This window comes from Schistocerca serialis, chromosome 6 (assembly GCF_023864345.2).
Source record: "Schistocerca serialis cubense isolate TAMUIC-IGC-003099 chromosome 6, iqSchSeri2.2, whole genome shotgun sequence".
Taxonomy (NCBI): Eukaryota; Metazoa; Arthropoda; class Insecta; order Orthoptera; family Acrididae; genus Schistocerca; species Schistocerca serialis.
This window is the reverse complement of record NC_064643.1, coordinates 109,379,209-109,403,934: the sequence shown is the minus strand read 5'-3', so window position 1 is coordinate 109,403,934 and position 24,726 is coordinate 109,379,209. Positions and strand designations below refer to the sequence as shown.

The 24,726-nt window shown below is 41.7% G+C and overlaps 1 protein-coding gene across 1 annotated transcript in view; it reads right to left on the bottom strand.

Annotated features, from left to right (window-relative positions):
- LOC126483641 (protein VAC14 homolog) overlaps positions 1 to 24,726 on the bottom strand; it is a 120,186-nt gene that overhangs the window by 76,771 nt on the left and 18,689 nt on the right. The window contains exons 3-4 of the mRNA XM_050106698.1: positions 13,274 to 13,507; positions 6,911 to 7,128 (exon numbers count right to left, since the gene is read on the bottom strand). Coding sequence (XP_049962655.1) covers positions 6,911 to 7,128; positions 13,274 to 13,507 — 452 coding nt within the window. The remainder of the gene's footprint in view (positions 1 to 6,910; positions 7,129 to 13,273; positions 13,508 to 24,726) is intronic.

Below are 24,726 nucleotides of genomic sequence, written 5' to 3'. Positions count from 1 at the left end.
TACACGGCAAAGGTCTTAGTAAAGTTGAAGTTACTTTCCTTCACCCAGCTGGCCCCTCACTGCATTATGCATATCCTACAAAACCTAATCTCCTATGGGTATCTGTAAATGATGTTCTTTATCAAGTAAACCCAGTAACACCAACAGGAAGAATATATCAAATTCCTAGGAATGATACTATGAAAACAAATGAGGCAAATGAATAAATTAAAAAGAAGTGAAAACAAGTGCGGTTTGTACAAGGTTTCGCAAGTGACATGCCGTATGTATGTGTTAACAGCAAATTTCAATGTGTACACAAATAAATCAAGAATAAAGTTGTGTTTATTTCTGCTTAACTCTATCTATTTTACAAAAGTCATTTTTTTAGTGAAATTTTACAAAGGTGTGAACCCACAACAGTTCAACTTTCATACTTACGGAATAGTTAACAACAATGTGAAGTGTTGTACATAATTTTTTGAAAATTTTGAAGACGCTTTTTGATAACAATTTTCACCTCAAACTCATAGTGTGTTGTGTGTCATAGGAAAGCTCATGAGAAGTGTAGCAAAATGACATGTGACCAGTAATTTTAGCTTAGTTAGGAGAGTTGCTACAGCAATTTGAAAAGGTGACAGGGGACTTTTTTTTGGCGATTTTTGACAACTTCACATTTTCAAAATAGGTTGTTGTTGTTGTTGTTGTTGTTGTGGTCTTCCGTCCTGAGACTGGTTTGATGCAGCTATACATGCTACTGTATCCTGTGCAAGCTTCTTCATCTCCCCGTACCTAATGCAACCTACATCCTTCTTAATCTGCTTGGTGTATTCATCTCTTGGTCTCCCTCTACGATTTTTACCCTCCACGCTGCCCTCCAATACTAAATTGGTGATCCCTTGATGCCTCAGAACATGTCCTACCAACCGATACCTTCTTCTAGTCAAGTTGTGCCACAAACTCCTCTTCTCCTCAATCCTATTCAGTACCTCCTCATTACTTATGTGATCTACCCACCTAATTTTCAGCATTCTTCTGTAGTACCATATTTCGAAAGCTTCTATTCTCTTCTTGTCTAAACTATTTATCGTACATGTTTCACTTCCATACATGGCTACACTCCATACAAATACTTTCAGAAACGACTTCCTGACATTTAAATCTATACTCGATGTTAACAAAAATCTCTTCTTCAGAAATGCTTTCCTTCCCATTGCCAGTCTACATTTTAAATCCCCTCTACTTCGACCATCATCAGTTATTTTGCTCCCCAAATAGCAAAACCCCTTTACTACTTTAAGTGTCTCATTTCCTAATCTAATTCCCCCAGCATCACCAGATTTAATTCGACTACATTCCATTATCCTCGTTCTGCTTTTGTTGATGTTCATCTTATACCCTCCTTTCAAGGCACTGTCCATTCCGTTCAACTGCTCTTCCAAGTCCTTTGCCGTCTCTGACAGAATCACAATGTCATCGGCGTACCTCAACGTTATTACTTCTTCTCCATGGATTTTAATACCTATCCCGAATTTTTCTTTTGTTTCCTTCACTGCTTGCTCGATATACAGATTGAATAACATCGGGGAGAGGCTACAACCCTGTCTCACTCCCTTCCCAACCACTGCTTCCCCTTCATGTCCCTCGACTAACTGCCATCTGGTGTCTTTACAAATTGCAAATAGTCTTTCGCTCCCTGTATTTTACCCCTGCCGCCTTCAGAATTTGAAAGAGTATTCCAGTCAACATTGTCAAAAGCTTTCTCTAAGTCTACAAATGCTAGAAACATAGGTTTGCCTTTCCTTAATGTTTCTTCTAAGATAAGTCGTAGGGTCAGTATTGCCTCAAGTGTTCCAATATTTCTATGGAATCCAAACTGATCTTCCCCGAGGTTGGCTTCTGCCAGTATTTCCATTCGTCTGTAAAGAAATTGCGTTAGTATTTTGCATCTGTGACTTATTAAACTGATTGTTCGGTAATTTTCACATCTGTCAGCATCTGCTTTCTTTGGGATTGGGATTATTATATTCTTCTTGAAGTCTGAGGGTATTTCGCCTGTCTCATACATCTTGCTCACCAGATGGTAGAGTTTTGTCAGGAATGGCTCTCCCAAGGCCGTCAGTAGTTCCAATGGAATGTTGTCTACTCCGAGGGCCTTGTTTCGACTCAGGTCTTTCAGTGCTCTGTCAAACTCTTCACGCAGTATCGTATCTCCCATTTCATCTTCATCTACATCCTCTTCCATTTCCATAATATTGCCCTCAAGTACATTACCCTTGTAGAGGTCGTCTATATACTCCTTCCACCTTTCTGCTTTCCCTTCTTTGTTTAGAACTGGGTTTCCATGTGAGCTCTTGATATTCATACAAGTTGTTCTCTTTTCTCCAAAGGTCTCTTTAATTTTCCTGTAGGCAGTATCTATCTTACCCCTAGTGAGATAAGCCTCTACATCCTTACATTTGTCCTCCAGCCATGCCTGCTTAGCCATTTTGCACTTCCTGTCAATCTCATTTTTGAGACTTTTGTATTGCTTTTTGCCTGCTTCATGTACTACAGTTTTATATTTTCTCCTTTCATCAATTATATTCAATATTTTTTCTGTTACCCAAGGATTTCTACTAGCCCTAGTCTCTTTACCTACTTGATCCTCTGCTGCCTTCACTACTTCATCCCTCAAAGCTACCCATTCTTCTTCTAGTGTATTTCTTTCCCCCATTCCTGCCATTTGTTCCCTTACGCTCTCCCTGAAACTCTGTACAACCTCTGGTTTAGTCAGTTTATGCAGGTCCCATCTCCTTAAATTCCCACCTTTTTGCAGTTTCTTCAGTTTTAATCTACAGCACATAACCAATAGATTGTGGTCAGAGTCCACACCTGCCCCTGGAAATGTCTTACAATTTAAAACCTGGTTCCTAAATCTCTGTCTTACCATTATATAATCTATCTGATACCTTTTAGTATCTCCAGCATTCTTCCATGTATACAACCTTCTTTTACGATTCCTGAACCAAGCGTTACCTATGATTAAGTTGTGCTCTGTGCAAAATTCTACCAGGCGGCTTCCTCTTTCATTTCTTAGCCCCAATCCATATTCACCTACTACGTTTCCTTCTCTCCCTTTTCCTACTACCGAATTCCAGTCACCCATGACTATTAAATTTTCGTCTCCCTTCACTATCTGAATAATTTCTTTTATTTCGTCATACATTTGTTCAATTTTTTCATCATCTACAGAGCTAGTTGGCATATAAACCTGTACTACTGTAGTAGGTGTGGGCTTCGTGTCTATCTTGGCCACAATAATGCGTTCACTATGCTGTTTGTAGTAGCTTACCCACATTCCTATTTTTTTTATTCATTATTAAACCTACTCCTGCATTACCCCTATTTGACTTTGTATTTATAACCCTGTATTTGCCTGACCAAAAGTCTTGTTCCTCCTGCCACCGAACTTTGCTTATTCCCACAATATCTACCTTTAACCTATCCATTTCCCTTTTTAAATTTTCTAACTTACCTGCCCGATTAAGGGATCTGACATTCCACGCTCCGATCCGTAGAACGCCAGTTTTCTTTCTCGTGATAACGACGTCCTCCTGAGTAGTCCCTGCCCCGGAGATCCGAATGGGGGACTATTTTACCTCCGGAATATGTTACCCAAGGGGACGCCATCATCATTAATACAGTAAAGCTGCATGCCCTCGGGAAAAATTACGGCTGTAGTTTCCCCTTGCTTTCAACCGTTCGCAGTACCAGCACAGGAAGGCTGTTTTGGTTAGCGTTACAAGGCCAGATCAGTCAATCATCCAGACTGTTGCCCCTGCAACTACTGAAAAGGCTGCTGTCCCTCTTCAGGAACCACGTGTTTGTCTGGCCTCTCAACAGATACCCCTCTGTTGTGGTTGCACCTATGGTACGGCTATCTGTATCGCTGAGGCACGCAAGCCTCCCCACCAACGGCAAGGTCCATGGTTCATGGGGAGGGGGGGGGGGGGAGGTATTTTAATAAAATTGCACGTTTTTATTGATCTATATGTAGGCTACCTTTTTGCCAAGTTTCATCTAAATCTAAGACAGGGAGTAGTATCACTATGCTGACTTGACATGGAATGACTCTTCATAGTTTGCACTGATAAGTTTGTAATTGTAAAACATTGTCAGCCCGTACCACAGCAAGAAGAAAATATTAAGATCCATGGAAATACAAATAACTACACTAAACTACATAATATATGACTTATTAAATGTAACCATACATTTTCAAATAAATCTATGATGACATTAGATCTTAGAGGTAATTTATGTTGAAGTACATTTACCAGCCAATCTTTTTGTTAGCTTCTATTTTATTAGCCTCTTACGCTACACATCCATCTCATCAATCAGCTATGCTTTGCTTATCAGTGTACATTGTTCTTTCCTGACCAACAACAACAAATGCTCTGCTTTAACAAACATTTTTAGAAAAACTGCTGCTCATGTATCTTTCTACAAAAGAAAATTCAATCTATAGAAGTAAGAAATTATAAGGCAGAATTGTTGGCCATTACCTGAATTCAGGAAGCAAAATGCGTAGTATTGCCGATTAACACAAATAAAAGAAAAATGATCTACTTCCCTGTTTTCATGTCTAATGCTTCCTTCCTTAGTCAGGAGAGGAGGACTGGTACAACAAGGTTATAAAGGAATGGTAGGGCTCTCAGGTCCCAGGGTGAGGGGGGCCCATCTGACTAAGGAAGGTGTTTCACAATTCACGTTACATACGGGACTTAGTAGATCACATTTTAGATAGGAACCCATGTCCACAAACGTCAACCTGTGACACTACAGAGTGTCAAAGTCATAGTTGCTGGCACTTATAAATGTATGCATACACACAGGGTGATTCCGTGATGATGTTACACTTTCTAAGGTGATGGAGAATGATAAATGTATCAATCTGATGTAAAGGTCCCTGCACCAGAAATGAAAGAGTCTAAAGTTACAAGCAAAAACCTACTGATACATCTGACGGTGAAATACACATACTGGTACTAGTAGTGTTGCTGCTAGGATTGTAGGATAGGTAACTTTCAGAGGCAATAGTCTGGACCAAAACAAGGAAAAATGTCTAGTAAATATCAGCTCCAAAATACATGCCTGAGGAGCTACGAGCACTTGTTCATCTTTGTTACTGTGAAACATCTCTATTGAACAAGTACTCATAGCTATTAAAGTATGCATTTAGAACCAATGTTTACTGGACATTTTTTTCTTGTTTTGGTCCACACTACCAGCTCTAAAAGTTGTTTACCTTACAATGTTAGCTAAAACAATACCAGTATGTGTATTCTACTGTCAGAGGTATCAGAACAGTTTTCTGCTTATAACTTTTGAATCGTTCATTTCTGGTACAGGAACCCTTACCTCAAACTGATAAATTTATCGTTCTCCATTATCGTGGCATCACTTACTTTTACAGGTGATAACTTTGGCACTCTGTAGCATTGTTGGATGACATCGCTGGACATGGGTTCCTATGTAAAACTTGATCTACTAAATCCCCTCTGCAACTGCTAGAAGTATGTAACATGAATTGTGAAACAGCATGTATGTGTCTATTGAAAATACTGAACATTTCACTTCTTTAGGTAAATACTGGCCAACAACCCATTCTCATTATCTAAAAAGATAACAAATTATTTTTAGAAGTTGGATCAAGCATTCTCTCTTTAATTTCACCTTGTAATGCACTTCATTTCATATACTCTGTCCTTACGTTAACACATTAAATTTACAAAAACCATACACTTTTTGTCTGTTTCTCCTTATCTTGAGCATGTTCCATGACTTTTTTCCTCATTTGATATGCCAAAAAGCTTTCAATATCATTTCACATAAATTTAATAGCTCATGTAGAAACATTTTTCAATCTCTCCAGTCTTCCATTATCACATATAGTTTGTAAGGTCACCACAGTGGATTCTCTTGTGATACGAGGACAAATACAACCTCTGTGATGTGTGACAATGCTTGGTTGAACATCTGTGAGTTCAACACTGATTTTTATGGTTGCTTCTGTGGTTGGTAGTGAAAAGTATGCAGCAAATGCTAATTTTTCTTTTTTATTGCACAATTTTTGCGTTTTTAATCACACATTGATAAAGTGGTATTTTGTTTTTATATTTCTATGGTTGTTCTCGTATTTTCATATGGTAACATTTGCCAAGTTGTTAAAATATCTGTTCTCATCGACCTATGTCAAAAATGTTACATATTACATATGCTAATGTTCAATTTTGATAAGGCATTTCAGTCAATGCTGCTTTCCTTGATGTCTATCAATTCATACACCATTCATCCTTTGACTAATGGGCTGCATGTAACTAGTTGCTAAACTTATTCAGACAAATTTCACAATAAAATTACAACTTACAAATACAATAACTTTCTTTTGATTATCTGCCTCAGTTTTTCCCTTCTAGCAAAAAGCTAATAAGAACTGTGTTTACAACCATACAGTGTAAATATACACATTTTGAAAGGTAGCATTGTGAAAAGCATCGTGAAAAGCATTTAAAAACAGTTTGTAACTAAATAAAATACTAATTACCTTCTTTCTCACAGTCTTGTCCTTTGGGAAGAACAAATATCGTTGATTGCAGCCATAATTAATTTCATGTTAATTGCTATGTGAAAAACTGAAGCAGATGCGGCCAAAGAAATAGATCATAAAGCCTTCAGAAGAAAGTAATAAATTCCAAAATCAATCACACACCTGTATGGAATAAAAAGTTGTAACAGAATATTGTATGTGCCATCACAGTCAATATTAATCTAAAAATGGCAGTTAAAGTTACACTGAAACAGAAGGAGGATACTTAATTTGAAACAATAGTACTATCATACGCTAAATCATCCTTCTACAAGAAATCTGTAAGTATATACCTACATTTTTTTAATTTCCTGTGTAGGATCTTCCAAAATTCGAAATAAACCATCCAATATTTCTGGTAAAAATGGAATGAGATCAATGTCAGGAACTGCATACAGAGCTGACACCCAAGAAATAACGAACTGCCTCGTAAATGTGTTTTTTGTGTACATCATATCCCTTAACACAGGCACAAAGGCTACAAGGTCGAATGAGGCACTTTCTGTCACAATATCCTACCAAATTAACAACAGAAAACATGAGTTAGTTTACAATAAAAGTTGGTGCACATATTAAAAAATATAAACAAATGTTACACATTTGAGATAGATGCTTAGTTATGTGTGGCGGAGAGAATGTGTGGGATTAAAATTTATCAAACATAAACTGTCTTCACATTTTGTCACTATTAATGTACATACTTCCCCTTCTGCAGTTGTTTGTTTTGTTCTGTTTTAGGGTGCAAAAACATCTAGGGAGACACGGGCCACATCAGAACTGTAGACCATGAAGACAAGGAGAGGAGGTAAAAACGACTACATGTTAATCCCAACTGATGGAAGAGAAGACAGTTGAAAACAGGGATATGGAGAAAGATCTGTAAGATACGCCGTAGAGAAACGTAGGTGTTGAACTAGAATTTAAATGGCCTTCACCATATTGTTACGATGGATTAAAACTAAAACATGGGCAACAGCCTGTGCAAGGTGCGCTAAAATGGCCGATAACTCAGATGGTATACACAAACGAGAATGTAAATGGTTAAAAAAAGGCCATTGCATCAGTATATGGTGGACAGTTAAGGATTGAGTGCAATGAGTACAAAGTGGTGAGGGAGCAACACTTAACAAATGGCGATGACTAAAAAGAGAATGCCCAATACGCAACCTAACTAAAATGATCTCCTTATGGCGAGAGGGCCAAGAGAGGGTCGTCCAAGCTGCTCGGAGAGGCTTAATGACCTGGAGCTTTTTCCCATGAAGGGAAGACCAGTAATGGTGCCAATGCGACACCACTTTCTGACAGGTGGCAACACAGAGATCATTGTAGGAAATGAAAAAACTAGCGGGCTAAGGTACGAGGACTGCAGCCTTGGCAGCAGCATTAGCGGCCTCGTATCCTGTCAGACCAACGCGACCAGGAACCCACATGAACATCACTGTGGCTCCATCAAGGGTGAGTGAGTGACACCTGTCCTGGACCCATTGCACTAAGGGATAGACGGTATACAGCACACGAAGCTTCGAAGGGCACTGAGAGAGTCAGAGCACATGATGCAACTGAAAAGCCTGTGTCACTGGATGTACTGCGTGGCCTGAAACATGGCAAAGAGCTCTGCTGTAACTACTCAGCAGTGTTTAGGAAGCCGATACTGTAAAACGTCATTGCCAATGATGAAGGCACACCCAACACCCCAATCAGTCTGGAAGCCCTATGTGTACACAAAGGAACTAACATGAAGTTCTGTGTGAACGTCATGAAACTGAAGGTGATAGAGTGAGGCTGGAGTAATGTCCTTAGGAAGCAAACGAAGGCCAAGGTGAACATGGGATGCTGCGCGAAGCCAGGATGGTGAAGGGTTTACACCAAGCAGGAAGGTTGCAGGTAGTGTAAAGTTAAGCTGCCAGAGTAAGAGCAAATAGCAAACTCCAGGAGGTAACAGAGAAGAGGGACGTGCCCCACACTGGTGATGAAAGGAGTCATCAAAGGAGGCGGCTTAGGATGGGTGCCCATGCATTGCAGACACACGGCACACATATCTGCTGAGGACAAAGTCACAGCGGTAGGACAGCAGTAGTTCAGCAGCTTCGGCATACAGACTCTCAACCGGGCTAATGTAAAAGGCGCCAGTGGCCAAACTGATGCCACAATGGTGGAAAGTATTGAGACAGGGTAAGAGGGATGGGTGTACAGATGCATAAACAAAACACCCATGGTCTAGTTTCAAACAAACAAGGGACCGATACAAACAGAGGAGGGTGGTTCGATCTGCTCCCCAGAAAGTACCATTGTGGACGTGGGAAATTGAGGTACCGGGTACAGTGGGCTGCCAGGTAAGACACGTTGGAGGACCAAGAAAGTTTCCTATTGAGCATGAGCCCCATAAATTTTGTAGTTTCAATGAACGGAAGAGCAACAGGCCCAACATGTAAAGATGGTGGAAGAAACCAACTGCGCCACCAGACATTCATACTAACAGTTTTGTCACTGGAAAAATGAAAGCCATTGTCGATGGTCCACGAGTAAAGACCTTTGAGACACCACTGAAGACACTGCTCAATGAGACAGGTTCATGGAGAACTGCAATAGATGGCAAAATTGTCAATGAAAAGGGAGCTGCAGACGATTGATGAGAGACAGGCCATTACAGGTTTAATAAACGTGTCCAACAAGGCAGAATCCGCATGTTCGATGACATCGTCAGCTACTGTCAGCCGGAAGTTGGGGAATGGATCTTGGTCCAAGAGAGCTGTCGGAGGTCGGCCCACACAATGGAAGAGAGTTGAACTGTTAAAAGAATTAGTGAATGAAATCTTTCTTTGTTATCCTGAAGAAAGCAATGACACAGTGCACAAAATTGTTTATTATGAATGCAGTTTGCCATTGTAGGAGGAGGGTTAAAAACATGGAGAGAATGTCTCCACATGCAAACTGTGTCACGGCACACCTCAATCCCTCAAGGGACTGGGACAAGGTGTGGTAAAGAGGAAGTTTGAGGACTTGAATGTTCTGTGGCAATAACGATAACGTTTGTAAGATATTCTACATGGTCATCACAATTGGGAAAATGTATGTTGAAGGTCATTGGGGAGGAGTAAAGTCTCCAGTCAGCCTTTGTAAGCTGCCATCTGGGTGTGCACATAGGTGGGGTAGGAGTCAGTAAACGGATAGCACATGGGAAATGGTCGCTCGAGTATGTGTCAGAGAGAACAGACCACTTGAGATGATGGGCAAGCAGGGTAGTGCAGAAGGTTACACTCAAATGGGAATAGGTGTGCGTGGAATCTGAAAGGAACGTGGGTGCTCCTGTTTTAAGGCAGAAGAGGTTAAGTTGATTGAGAAGGCAGCCAAGAGGGCAGCACTCTGACAGGTTCTGGGAGAAGCCCAAAGGGGATGGAGCACATTAAAGCCACCAAGCAGCAGAAACGGGTAAACTAGCTGCCCAATAAGCTGGAGGAAGTCTGCCCTGGTGACATTGAATGATGGAGGGATGTAAATGGTGCAATGGGAAAAGGTCAAGTGAGGAAGGAAAAGGCAAACTGCAACAGCTTGAAGGTGGGTAGTCAGGAAGATAGGTTGACTATGAATGTCATCCTGTATGAGCAGCACGATTCCCCCAGGAATGGAATGCTGTCCTTGGGGGGAAGATCAAAATGGACGAGAGCTAAGAGCAGTTGTGAGGAAGCATTTTTGTTTCCAGAAGGCTGCCAAGTGCCAGCTTTTGAAGACTCGCTGCTCCAGAGCACACACAGAGGCAGGAGGATCGTGCTCCATGTGGTCTACAGAAGCATTGGCTTTCTCCTTCTGTCAGCCTTGGAGCCCAGGGTAGAAAAATGTTTGGTGGTGCACATTGGAGACACAGGACTCGGCCGGGTGAGGGTATCACGTGGTGACACCATCGAAGAGGACCTCCGAGTCGGTGAAGGAGAAGACTGTTTGCCTTTGTTTGACTTCTTGGAGCCTTTCCGATTTGCAGAGGAAGACTCAGATGTTGGCTGATTGGAGGGAGGTATGAAGTCTTCATGGAAGTATTCCTTCTGCCCTTTCCAGCCTGCCAATTGTGTACCTAGTGACTTCGCCCCATGAGGCAAAAGTCTGGTGGCTTTGTCTTTTTGCCTATTTGATTCTCTGATGTCTTAACTATTTCATCTCTCACACCTACCCATTTGTCTTCTACATTATTCCCTCCCCCTATTTCAGTCAATCACCACCTAATTCTCCCTTTGAAACTCACAACTACATTTGGTTCTTTCAATTTGTCCAGGACCCACCTCCATAACTTCCCATTGTTCTGTAATTCAGTTATGTGCAGTTTATAACCAATAAATTATCGTCAGAGTCTACATCTGCCTCGCAATTTTGCAATATCTCTGTCTTGGCATTATACACTGAAGAGCCAAAGAAACTGGTACACCTGCCTAATATCATGTAGGGCCCCCCACAAGCACACAGAAGTGCCGCAACATGATGTGGCATGGACTTGACTATGAAGTAGTGCTAGTTTGGTGGCTAGCAGAACTGTTTAAACTCTGAAGAGTGCTCCTGGAGCCACTCTACAGCAATCCTGGATGTGTGGGGTGTCACATCATCCTGCTCGAATTGCCCACGTCAGTCAGAATTCATGCAGGTGGTCAGACAGGATGCTTGTGTGTCACCTGTCAGAGTTTTATCTAGACGTATCAGGGTTCCCACATCACTCCAACTGCACACGCTCCGCACCATTACAGAGCCTCCACCAGCTTTAACAGTCCCCTACTGACATTCAGGGTCCATGGATTCATGAGGTCTCCATACCCATACACTCAATACAATTTGAAGCGAGACTCGTCCGACCATGCAACATGTTTCCAATCATCAACAGTCCAATGTCGGTGTTGATGGATCCAGATGAGATGTAAAGCTTTGTGTTGTGCTGTCATCAAGGGTACACAAGGGGACTTTGGCTCCAAAAGCCCATATCAATGATGTTGCATTGAATTGTTCACACCCTGACACATGCTGATGGGCCATCATTGAAATCTGCAGCAATTTGCAGAAGGATTGCACTTCTATCACGCTGAATGATTCTTTTCAGTCATCGTTGGTCCCGTTCTTGCAGGATCTTTTTCCTGCTGCAGTGATGTTGGAGACTTAATGTTTTTCCGGGTTCCTGATATTCATGGTACACTCACATGAAATGGTTGTACGGGAAAATACCCACTTCATCACTATCTCAGACTTGCTGTGTCCTTTCACTAGTGCACCGACTATAACATCACGTTCAAACTCACTTAAATCTTGATAACCTGCCATTATAGCAGCAGTGACCAATCTAACAACTGTGCCAGACACTTGTTGTCTTATATAGGCATTGCTGACAGCAGCACTTTATTCTGCTTGTTTACATATCTCTGTATTTGAATATGCAGGCCTATACTAGTTTCTTTGGTGCTTCAGTGTATAATCTATCCAAAACCTTCTGGTGTCTCCAGGTCTCCTCCAAGTATACAGCTTTCTTTCATGATTCATAAGCCAAATGTTTATGATGATTGAATTGTGTTCCAAGCAAAATTCTATCAGGTAGCTTCCCCTTTCACTCCTTTCTCGCAGTCTATTTCCAGTATTAATTTTCCTTCCCTTCTTTTTCTCTACAACTGAATTCCAGTCCCCCATCACAAATTTTCATTTCCCTTAACTATATGAATAACTACTTTTATCCTTACATCATACATACATTCAATCTCTTCTTCCTCTGCAAACTATTGTGCATATAAAATTGTACTATTATGGTGTGTGTGTTGGCTTTGTGTCTGTCTTGGCTGCAATAATGTATTCATTATGCTGTTCACAGAAGCTTACCCATATTATTATTTTCTTACTCATTATTAGACCCACTCCTGGATTATTCCCATTGAGGTTTTGTTGATAACTCTGTACTCACTTAAACAGAATTTCTGTTTTTCCTGCCATTGCACTTCTTCAGTTCTCACTATATAGCACTTCAACTTAGCCACCTCTCTTTTTTAAATTATCTACTCTACCTACCTGTTTAAGGGGTTTAATATTCCCACTCTGACATGTAGAACACCAGTCTTGTTTTCACTGCTAATAACATACACCTGAGTACCCCCTACCAAGAGACATAAACAGGGGACTATTTTACATCAGGAATATTATACTGAAGACAGTATCATGACATATAAGACACACAGTAGAGCTACATGCCACAGAGAAAAATAACGGCTGTAGTTTCCCTTGCTTTCAACTGTTCACAGCATCTGAGCAAGGCCTTCTGGATAATGGTACAAGGCCAAAACAGTCAATCATTCAGACTGTTGTCCCTCCAACTACTCAAAAGACTGCTGTACTCGTCAGGAATCAAAGGTTAGTCTGGCCTCTTCACAGATTGTGGCTGCATCTATGGTACAGAAATCTGTATCGTTGAGGCATACAAGCTACCCCACTTTGGCAAGGTCCATGGTTCATTGTACGTGCATATCACATTCACTGCTTAATGAATACAATGAAACAACAATAACTGATTACTATGGAAAAAGAGGTATTTTATACCTCCTGCTTACTTTCTCATAACTATTACAGAATCACCTGGCAGGAAATGTATAAAGAACTACAGATGTCCCCAAATAACACACAAATAAACTAATTTGGAATATTGCTTACCTTCATAAGTCTGTCCAACAGTTCTGATCCATTCTTCACATTTTGGTCTGGATCAGCTGCTAGCTTACTGAGAGCACTAAAAATGTCAGAGAAATGGATAAGAACTGAACCTCGAGCCACTTTGACAACATTGTACAATGATTCACAGGCATAGTAACGCACTCTCAGATCTGAGTCAGTGAAGCAGGCCAATATTGGATACACCAGTTCTTTCGTGTACAGACCACAATCATGCTGCAAATAAAAAAGAAGAGACAATTATAGAATTGACAGCATTTACTACCATAGAAGCAGAATAAAAAATTATGTAAGTTAAGACAGATGTAGCTGGTAAAGTTTGCAAATCTTAAGATTAGTAGATATGTAAATAGTTGTACAAAACACAGAAGTTCCATTGACTCATTTACTTTTTTTTCCGGAACCAAATTCTGTTTCATTCTTACACTTGGATCCAGTTAGTTGGAAATGTGAAATTTCACTTATTTAATAATTTGTAGGCAAGAAAATACTTCACACGGAGATTGTCCAAAGCAAATATGCCCACAAAATGAGCAATGAAAATGGCACAGAAAGTTGAAAATATGATGATGAATATTAAGAACCAAAAATGAAGAAAGGCATATTATACAAGATCATTAAGATAAGCTGTTCATCTTGTTTCCTGATCAGTTTAAGATATAATTTTGTTTCCACCCAAAAGAATGATGAAAATTTCTCACTAACATTCATATAGCTATATTACTTGCAGAGATCAGAATCAACTTCATTTTTTCAGGTGGAACTACAGTAATTTCTGCTGCTAGTTTCATAGTACTAAATCATACAGATTCAATGGCATCTCTCTTTACAAAATCTGATTAGTTTTAGAGAAATTATAATAAGAGTTATCTGTTTTATACACGAAACTGATCTGCCTATTATGAGGATGTTATACAAAACTGTTGCACCAGGCTGGTGGGGCACTCCAGCCTAACAGTGTCAAGAGAATAAAACACTTGGCAACATATGCCTAGACCGGCACATCAACCAGAAGGCAAAGGATATGGTATCTAAGGATGATTCACCAGTTAACTATGATAACAGTTCTGCTCATATTTCTGCCAATTCCCTTGAAAGAAAGGAGCACGATAAAAAATGAAAGGATTTGTAAAACACAGAATCGAAGAGTAGAGACTGTTTAATAACAGCTTTGAGCTAAGAATTTAATATCAAGATACACACTGTGGAGCAGAAAATGGTGGGAGTGGAAAATGGCTGGAGGTTTTGTCGGTGTAAATCCGTAACAGTATTTAAAGAAGTTTATTAATCAATTTCAACAACTATGAGCAAACACACAAGATGACACAAACTAAGCATTCAGTGCTAAATTATCAAAATGCAAAAACCTGATATCTCTCATAATAAAGCACATGATATAATTATCTACTACCCCTTTCTATTTCTTCAACCTTACAAGGTCTGTTAGAAAAATGTCCAACCCCCCCCTCCCCCCCCCCCCCTCTCTCTCTCTCTCTCTCTCTCTCTCTCTCTCTCTCTCCCCCCCCCCCCCCCCCCACCCTCCCTCCTTTAATTTTCTTTTCTTGAGTGAGAATCTGATGGATTTGAATCTAGCATGCTTGCATAAGCTGATCTTGAACCTTCACATGCACATGCGAATTTTTTCCTGCCTGTCGACAGTCAGTTGCTGGCATACACCAGTTGAGCGAGATAGTGTGTAGTGCTCGTGTTGGTTTTTCATTCCAAGGGAAATGTCGGAATGACTGGAGTACCGCTATTGCATCAAATTTTCCCTGAAACTGAGTGACAGGCAGGTGTAAACCATTCAGAAGAATCAGACAGCTTTTGGTGACAATGATATGGGCATCACATATATTAAGGAGTGGTACAACCAGTTTAAAGACAGCTGCACATTGCTGGAGAGCGAGCTGTGCTCCTGTTGGCTGAAATGACCAGGTCATTGCCAAAGTGAACACTGTGGTGATGTGGGACTGTCGTGTGACCATCAGGGAAATTGCAGAAGAGGTAGGCATCAGCACTTTCCATTGTGACTGAAGGTTTGGTCATGAAGAGAGTGTAAGCTGCTGATGGCAGAGCAACAGCAACTTTGCTTTGAAGTCTCACAGGACAAGCTGGGTGCCACAGTGATTCTGACTTTGTGAACACTGTAATCACTGGTAGAGATTCCTGAGTGTATGGGTATGATACAGAAACCAAATCCCAGTCATCACAGTGGAAGCATTCCTCGTCACCAAGACCAAAGAAGGCCCATCAACTGCGCAGCCACATCAAAGTGATGCTGACTGCTTTCTTTCAGTGCCACTGCATGGTACACAATGAGTATGCAGCACAGGGTCAATCTACCACTAAACAGTATTACAGGAATGTCCTCCATTGCCTATGTGATGGTGTATGGGACAAGAGACCAGACTTGCAGTCAACAAGATACTGGCACCTGAATCACAACAATTCTCCAGCACATTCTTTGCACCTGATTCGGATATTTTCGGTAAAAACCAGATTCCTGTGCTTCAACAGGCTTCTTACTCTTCTGATATGGGCCCTTGCAACTTCTGGCTGTTCCCCAAACTCAAGAGCTCACTGAAAGGAACATCATTTCAGACAAGAGAGGACATAGTGGCAGCAAGGCCAGCCAAGCTAAACTCCATTCTGAAAGAGTCTTTTTTCAGCATGCTTCCAACAATGACGGCACCACTGGGAGAAATGTGTAGAGTCCCAAGTGAATTACTTTGAGGGTGATTAGGTGTCCACTGCTCTAGGTAAGCCAGTTTTTTTACCGGCTTAAGGTCAGATGCTTTTCTAAGAGACGTCATACAATAAATGAGGCACAAAATAATACACCACAAATAATACAACAAAAGTAAAATAGATAAAGAAAGCACACAATAATCAACCTTTTCCCAGGACAAAAATCTGAAATACACCCAACCAAAAACAGACACTAACTAATACTAAATGCACAGTTAACAAGAGAACAGAATGTAAGTAACAAAACACACCAAAACAGGTTAATCTTGGCTACACAAAATAAATGAAAACAGCAGGATGGTGACAGTCAGTACAGACAATACAATTACAAAATACAGGTTCTCAACTTATACACTACATCCCACTACGGTCTCACTATAATTACAATGCGATCCCTTTCATGACTTAAATTGGCCAAGCCAGACACAGTTGTCTTCACTACAAAGATTACACTGATCAAAACTGTCACAATCTCATTTAACTGTCTTAGTCAAACAACACTGTAACTACTGCAACTTGAATCTTGCTTTGCCTTATTCCCTGGATCCACAAAGCAAGCACTGTCTGCTGCTCCACCATAGACAGTAGCCCATGTACACAGCAAGCCACCCCAAGTCCACACTGCAAATCTATCAGGCTGCCACACTGCTTTGCCCCACGACTTCCTCCATCTCATACAGCTGGTTGCTCTCTTAGAAAGTTGCTACCTGTATTCGAATACTGCTGACTGTCTTGATACTCTTTTGTTTCATAGAGTCTCCACCTGATGACAGCAGATTCCCCGTCATTTATCTACATGGCGATGCTATCACTGGTCGACTAACTGGGCCAGTCACGCCAGGACATAAACAAGCTCAGTTGATGCACCATGCATGGGCCTGGTGCTGTACACAGAATCATCTCTTCCGTTGTCCATGAACCCTTGATGCCAGTTCCAAGTCGGTGTTGCTGGTTCACTCCCATATACCAGATTCCTCGTTGTAATAGCATGCTGCTCCATGTCCTGCCATGCAGCTGCAGAGCAACTATATTGCTCTTGCTTGCGTGTTCTGCTGTGGCAGAAGTCAGCCCCACAGATGCTGCCCACAGCAGGCAGGAATATGAATGAATCATTAAATTACCACACGACGCTTACAATGCAAAATTACATCAGCAATGACAACAAAATGGAAATCACAAAAGGATGTGGTTATAAAAACTTTCTTAAAACTCCATTTATATCATCAAGTGTTTGAAATGACCACTGTCTATTGCCATACATGTTTGCAGTTGCTGGCGCAAGGACTTCTGTATAGACTGAACAGGTTCCTTTAATATAATTAGACACACTGCAAAAATGCTGTTTTAAATCCTCTTGGGTTGTTGGAACTTGTACATAGCTTTTATCTTTGAGTTTACCCCAGAGAAAAATTTACAGTGGTGTCAAATTAAGCCCATATGCTGACCAATTGATGCCTTCACGTATTATCCAGAGATCACTAGACCTGTATGAATATTCACCTAACCATAGGTGAGTAGTGAGCCGGGCACCTGTTGTGTTGGTGCCACATACATCTACATATTTCAAGTTATGTTACCTCTAGGATAGCCAGCAGCACTTTGGCAAGAAATTATATGTATCTCTAAGCTTTTAAGGTTTTTCCTATTAAGTAAGGACCAATCATGCAGTCTTCACTAATTCTGGACCAAACATACACACCTCACTACCTCTGATATTCAACCTGTTTCAGCACTGAGGATTCTCAATAGCCTAATAGCGCACATTTCTTATGCACTGATTTGTAAAGGTAGCTCCATCGGTAAAGAGAATTCTTTGAAGAAAGAACCCATTGTCCCCTAATGTCACATTAGAAACCGAGTGACAGAATCCACATATCTTCTGCAAATGCATTGGTTTATTTGCAGGTGAAATGACATATGATACAGTTTGAAGCTGTCTGCATACAAAATGTGTACAACGCTAAGCTGACATATTCCAGAGACACATGCAGCTTCTCCGGAGCTAACATATGGCTTATGAGTAACAGCAGTCAGAACATCTGTTTTGATCATTCTGCTCATGGCAGGCTTGCTCCTCACTCTCTGTGTAGTATTCCACTGCCATTCTACATTCTCCATAAAATAGCAACATACACTTTTTATTTTGTGTTTGAAAGACATTTACCTGTTATTTCAAATTACCTCAGCACTCCACACACAAAAATGATGCAGACAGAATGAAAGTTACATTTTCTTTGTTCACCTTTCACACCAGTATCATAGTGGTGCAATACTCTGGTTTCTCTTTATATGGTGTGAGGTATTTCTTTATTTGGGTCTGAAATCATGGACTTCCGCATAAGCCTGCAATCAGCGTCATGTTCAAAACAGATAGTTCCTGAACTCTAAATACTATGATTACTCAGACAAGTAATTAGATTTTGAAAAGTGAAATGCCACAGAATTTCTCTTTTTTAGAACTATGAGCCTGGCAACAAATTACTACTGTTCCATTCAAATTAGCTAAGTTTTTACTGGCATCTCTGTTATTAACACAGCTATTACAAGAGATTGCATGTCATTTAGTGAGGACTCTTTCACAATTCATCTGAGCGAAAATGGAACTACAATATCTTAAATGGCTCTGGAAGTATTTGAGCTGACTCATCCTGCCCAACAGATAATTTTGGTCTCCAGAGTTAGTACAGATGATGTATAAGATGATATTAACATTCACCTAACAGAAGTAGGACCAATGTAAGTAACTGGATAAATTAAGTAAAAGGCTCAATTCTGCCTGCCTTGCACAGCAGAAATCTCATGCACTATGTTGACTGGCAGGCAAAATTGTGACCATACTTTCACTCAATTCTGTCCTATGCCGAAGACTTCTGGGGCAGTGCAGCTAAGGTGAAAGAAGTGTTTATTCTATAGAAGTGTACAATTAGAATATTGTGTAAGTTTGTAACTGAGCATCTTGCAGAAGCCTGTCCAGTGTCCTAGGGATTCTTACTCTTACCAGCCAATACACATACTTGCTAGTGGTATTCATGGTTAATATTAGATGAATTTAGAATGAAAGCAGCAATCCACAATACTACTATCAGAAATAAGTCCCATGTAGACTATGCATCCCTCTCTGTGGTTCAGAATGTAGCTTTATATTCTGAGACAAAAGCCTAGAACAGGCTGCCAGCAGATAGCAGGCAGGAAACTGAAAATTTCCAAACAGAATACTTCTTTAGCCACTCCCAAAATGTATCTGAATACATGAACTCTGATACTTAATTCTGTCCAACTCAACTACCTGTACCAGACAGTATACAATTAGCCAACAGCTGTCGGTATAAAGCTAAAATGCTCTGTTTGAAGAATTAGATAAAAGAAGCTTTTGTAGTATAGAACGAGCTGCAGTGGCTTTTTTCATACTGTAAAGCACCAATCACACACTGAGAAGTTTCATCACGTGGAGGTATGTATACAAAGACGGCAATATTACAACCATAACAATGCCAAAGACTTCCACTCTCGGAGATATTTCATTATCTACATGTACATTCATACTCCACAAGCCAATGGACGGTGTGTGGCGGAGGGTACCTTGAGTACCTCTATCGGTTTCCCCTTCTATTTCAGTCTCGTGTTGTTCGTGGAAAGAAAGATTGTTGGTATTCCTCTGTGTGGGTTCTAATCTCTGTGATTTTGATGGTCTCTTCATAAGGTATACGTAGGAGGGAGCAATCTACTGCTTGACTCCTCGGTGAAGGTGTGTTCTCGAAACTTCAACAAAAGCCCGTACCGAGCTACTGAGCGTCTCTCTTGCAGAGTCTTCCACTGGAGTTTATCTATCATCTCCATAATGCTTTCGCAATTACTAAATGATCCTATAACGAAGCGTGCTGCTCTCTGTTGGATCTTCTCTAACTCTTCTATCAACCCTATCTGGTACGGATCCCCCACTGGTGAGCAGTATTCAAGCAGTGGGCAAACAAGTGTACTGTAACCTACTTCCTTTGTTTTCAGACTGCATTTCCTTAAGATTCTTCCAATGAATCTCAGTCTGGCATCTGCATTACTGACGATTAATTTCATATGGTCATTCCATTGTAAATCACTTCTAATGCCTACTCGCAGATAACTTATGAAAATAACTGCTTCCAGTTGCTGACCTGTTATATTGTAGCTAAATGATAAAGTATCTTTCCTTCTATGTATTCGCAGCACATTACAATTGTCTACATTGAGATTCAATTGCCATTCCCTGCACCATGCGTCAATTCATTGCAGATCCTCCAGTATTGCAGTACAATTTTCCATTGTTACAACCTCTGGATATACTACAGCATCATCCACAAAAAGCCTCAGTGAACTTCTGATGTTATCCACAAGGTCATTTATATATATATTGTGAATAGCAACGGTCCTACGACACTCCCCTGCGGCACACCTGAAATCACTCTTACCCCCCAGGTGGAGCAAGCGCAGACAGTCCTGAATCCAGTGGACCAGAGGGTGGACAGGGTAAAGAGCTTGGAGACTGAGGAGAGAGCTGAGAGAATCTGAGCAGATAACATACTGTATCCGCTGATGGCGGCGGATGTAGTGGACAGCCTGGAGAACAGCGTGAAGCTCTGCAGTATAAACCGAACACTGGACGGGAAGCCGAAATTGATTTGGGGTGTCGCCAACAATATAGTGTGCTCCCTGCCGCCGTTGGATAAGCAGCTGCAGCAGCAAGTCGTATACTCCTAGCTCACTCATTTGTTACATAGTTTAATTCTTAATTTCTTTGCGTGTTTTTGGTACTTGCATTGTGTAATTCATAAATTTCGGGCGTATTATAGTATTTGAGAGTTGTAGCATCGCGTTTTTGTACCTGAATAGTGTAAATTCGCGTAGTCGTTTGTCTACTGTTTTGTTTTGAACGGCCAGTGTCGGTTGGTCGCAGTTAGTGTGCTCCCTGCCGCCGTTGGATAAGCAGCTGCAGCAGCAAGTCGTATACTCCTAGCTCACTCATTTGTTACATAGTTTAATTCTTAATTTCTTTGCGTGTTTTTGGTACTTGCATTGTTTAATTCATAAATTTCGAGCGTATTATAGTATTTGAGAGTTGTAGCATCGCGTTTTAGTACCTGAATAGTGTAAATTCGCGTAGTCGTTTGTCTACTGTTTTGTTTTGAACGGCCAGTGTCGGTTGGTCGCAGTCAGTGTGCTCCCTGCCGCCGTTGGATAAGCAGCTGAGCAGCAAGTCGTATACTCCTAGCTCACTCATTTGTTACATAGTTTAACTCTTAATTTCTTTGCCTGTTTTTAGTTCTTGCATTGTTTAATTCATAAATTTCGGGCGTATTATAGTATTTGAGAGTGTAGCATCGTGTTTTAGTACCTGAATAGTGTAATTTCGCTTAGTCTCCTTCCGCCGCCGAGCAGTGTCAGCAGTGCGCAAGTAGCAGCATTACTGCATTTACTAGGCAATCTTGTATTTTAATAACCGTTTAAATTTTGTCGATTTGTTTGCGCTCTCTGAAGATTAGTTCAGACGTTCTTAGCAAAACAGTTTTTAGCATGGATAGGGACTGCAACTGCTGTGTACGGATGCAGGCTGAGTTGGCATCCCTTCGCTCCCAGCTTCAGGCAGTGTTGGCTTCGGTCACACAGCTTGAGGCTGTTGCCAATGGGCATCACTGTGGGGGTCGGGATGGGGGTTTGTCGGGGACGGCCAGCTCGTCCCACGCATCCCCTGATCGGACTACGACTGTGGTTGCCCGGGATACTGCCCGCATTGAGGCTGATCCCTCACCTGTGGTAGAGTGGGAGGTCGTTTCAAGGTGTGGCAGGGGGCGAAAGACATTCCGGAGGGCTGAACGGAAAGCCTCTCCAGTTTGTCTGACGAACCGGTTTCAGGCTCTGTCTCAGGCTGATACTGATCTTCGGCCTGACATGGCTGCTTGTCCTGTTCCAGAGGTTGCCCCTCAGTCTGCAAGATCCGGGCAGTCGCAGAGGGTGGGCTTACTGGTAGTTGGGAGCTCCAACGTCAGGTGCGTAATGGGGCCCCTTAGGGAAATGGCAGCAAGAGAGGGGAAGAAAACCAATGTGCACTCCGTGTGCATACCGGGGGGAGTCATTCCAGATGTGGAAAGGGTCCTTCCGGATGCCATGAAGGGTACAGGGTGCACCCATCTGCAGGTGGCCGCTCATGTCGGCACCAATGATGTGTGTCGCTATGGATCGGAGGAAATCCTCTCTGGCTTCCGGCGGCTATCTGATTTGGTGAAGACTGCCAGTCTCGCTAGCGGGATGAAAGCAGAGCTCACCATCTGCAGCATCGTCGACAGGACTGACTGCGGACCTTTGGTACAGAGCCGAGTGGAGGGTCTGAATCAGAGGCTGAGACGGTTCTGCGACCGTGTGGGCTGCAGATTCCTCGACTTGCGCCATAGGGTGGTGGGGTTTCGGGTTCCGCTGGATAGGTCAGGAGTCCACTACACGCAACAAGCGGCTACACGGGTAGCAGGGGTTGTGTGGCGTGGGCTGGGCGGTTTTTTAGGTTAGATGGCCTTGGGCAAGTACAGAAAGGGCAACAGCCTCAACGGGTGCGGGGCAAAGTCAGGACATGCGGGGACCAAGCAGCAATCGGTATTGTAATTGTCAACTGTCGAAGCTGCGTTGGTAAAGTACCGGAACTTCAAGCGCTGATAGAAAGCACCGAAGCTGAAATCGTTATAGGTACAGAAAGCTGGCTTAAGCCAGAGATAAATTCTGCCGAAATTTTTACAAAGGTACACACGGTGTTTAGAAAGGATAGATTGCATGCAACCGGTGGTGGAGTGTTCATCGCTGTTAGTAGTAGTTTATCCTGTAGTGAAGTAGAAGTGGATAGTTCCTGTGAATTATTATGGGTGGAGGTTACACTAAACAACCGAACTAGGTTAATAATTGGCTCCTTTTACCGACCTCCCGACTCAGCAGCATTAGTGGCAGAACAACTGAGAGAAAATTTGGAATACATTTCACATAAATTTTCCCAGCATGTTATAGTCTTAGGTGGAGATTTCAATTTACCAGATATAGACTGGGACACTCAGATGTTTAGGACGGGTTGTAGGGACAGAGCATCGAGTGACATTATACTGAGTGCACTATCCGAAAATTACCTCGAGCAATTAAACAGAGAACCGACTCGTGGAGATAACATCTTGGACCTACTGATAACAAACAGACCCGAACTTTTTGACTCTGTATGTACAGAACAGGGAATCAGTGATCATAAGGCTGTTGCAGCATCCCTGAATATGGAAGTTAATAGGAATATAAAAAAAGGGAGGAAGGTTTATCTTTTTAGCAAGAGTAATAGAAGGCAGATTTCAGACTACCTAACAGATCAAAACGAAAATTTCTGTTCCGACACTGACAATGTTGAGTGTTTATGGAAAAAGTTCAAGGCAATCGTAAAATGTGTTTTAGACAGGTACGTGCCGAGTAAAACTGTGAGGGACGGGAAAAACCCACCGTGGTACAACAACAAAGTTAGGAAACTACTGCGAAAGCAAAGAGAGCTCCACTCCAAGTTTAAACGCAGCCACAACCTCTCAGACAAACTGAAGCTAAACGATGTCAAAGTTAGCGTAAGGAGGGCTACGCGTGAAGCGTTCATTGGATTCGAAAGTAAAATTCTATGTACCGACTTGACAGAAAATCCTAGGAAGTTCTGGTCTTACGTTAAATCAGTAAGTGGCTCGAAACAGCATATCCAGACACTACGGGATGATGATGGCATTGAAACAGAGGATGACACGCGTAAAGCTGAAATACTAAACACCTTTTTCCAAAGCTGTTTCACAGAGGAAGACCGCACTGCAGTTCCTTCTCTAAATCCTCGCACAAACGAAAAAATGGCTGACATCGAAATAAGTGTCCAAGGAATAGAAAAGCAACTGGAATCACTCAATAGAGGAAAGTCCACTGGACCTGACGGGATACCAATTCGATTCTACACAGAGTACGCGAAAGAACTTGCCCCCCTTCTAACAGCCGTGTACCGCAAGTCTCTAGAGGAACGGAGGGTTCCAAATGATTGGAAAAGAGCACAGATAGTCCCAGTCTTCAAGAAGGGTCGTCGAGCAGATGCGCAAAACTATAGACCTATATCTCTTACGTCGATCTCTTGTAGAATTTTAGAACATGTTTTTTGCTCGCGTATCATGTCATTTCTGGAAACCCAGAATCTACTATGTAGGAATCAACATGGATTCCGGAAACAGCGATCGTGTGAGACCCAACTCGCCTTATTTGTTCATGAGGCCCAGAAAATATTAGATACAGGCTCCCAGGTAGATGCTATTTTTCTTGACTTCCGGAAGGCGTTCGATACAGTTCCGCACTGTCGCCTGATAAACAAAGTAAGAGCCTACGGAATATCAGACCAGCTGTGTGGCTGGATTGAAGAGTTTTTAGCAAACAGAACACAGCATGTTGTTATCAATGGAGAGACGTCTACAGACGTTAAAGTAACCTCTGGCGTGCCACAGGGGAGTGTTATGGGACCATTGCTTTTCACAATATATATAAATGACTTAGTAGATAGTGTCGGAAGTTCCATGCGGCTTTTCGCGGATGATGCTGTAGTATACAGAGAAGTTGCTGCATTAGAAAATTGTAGCGAAATACAGGAAGATCTGCAGCGGATAGGCACTTGGTGCAGGGAGTGG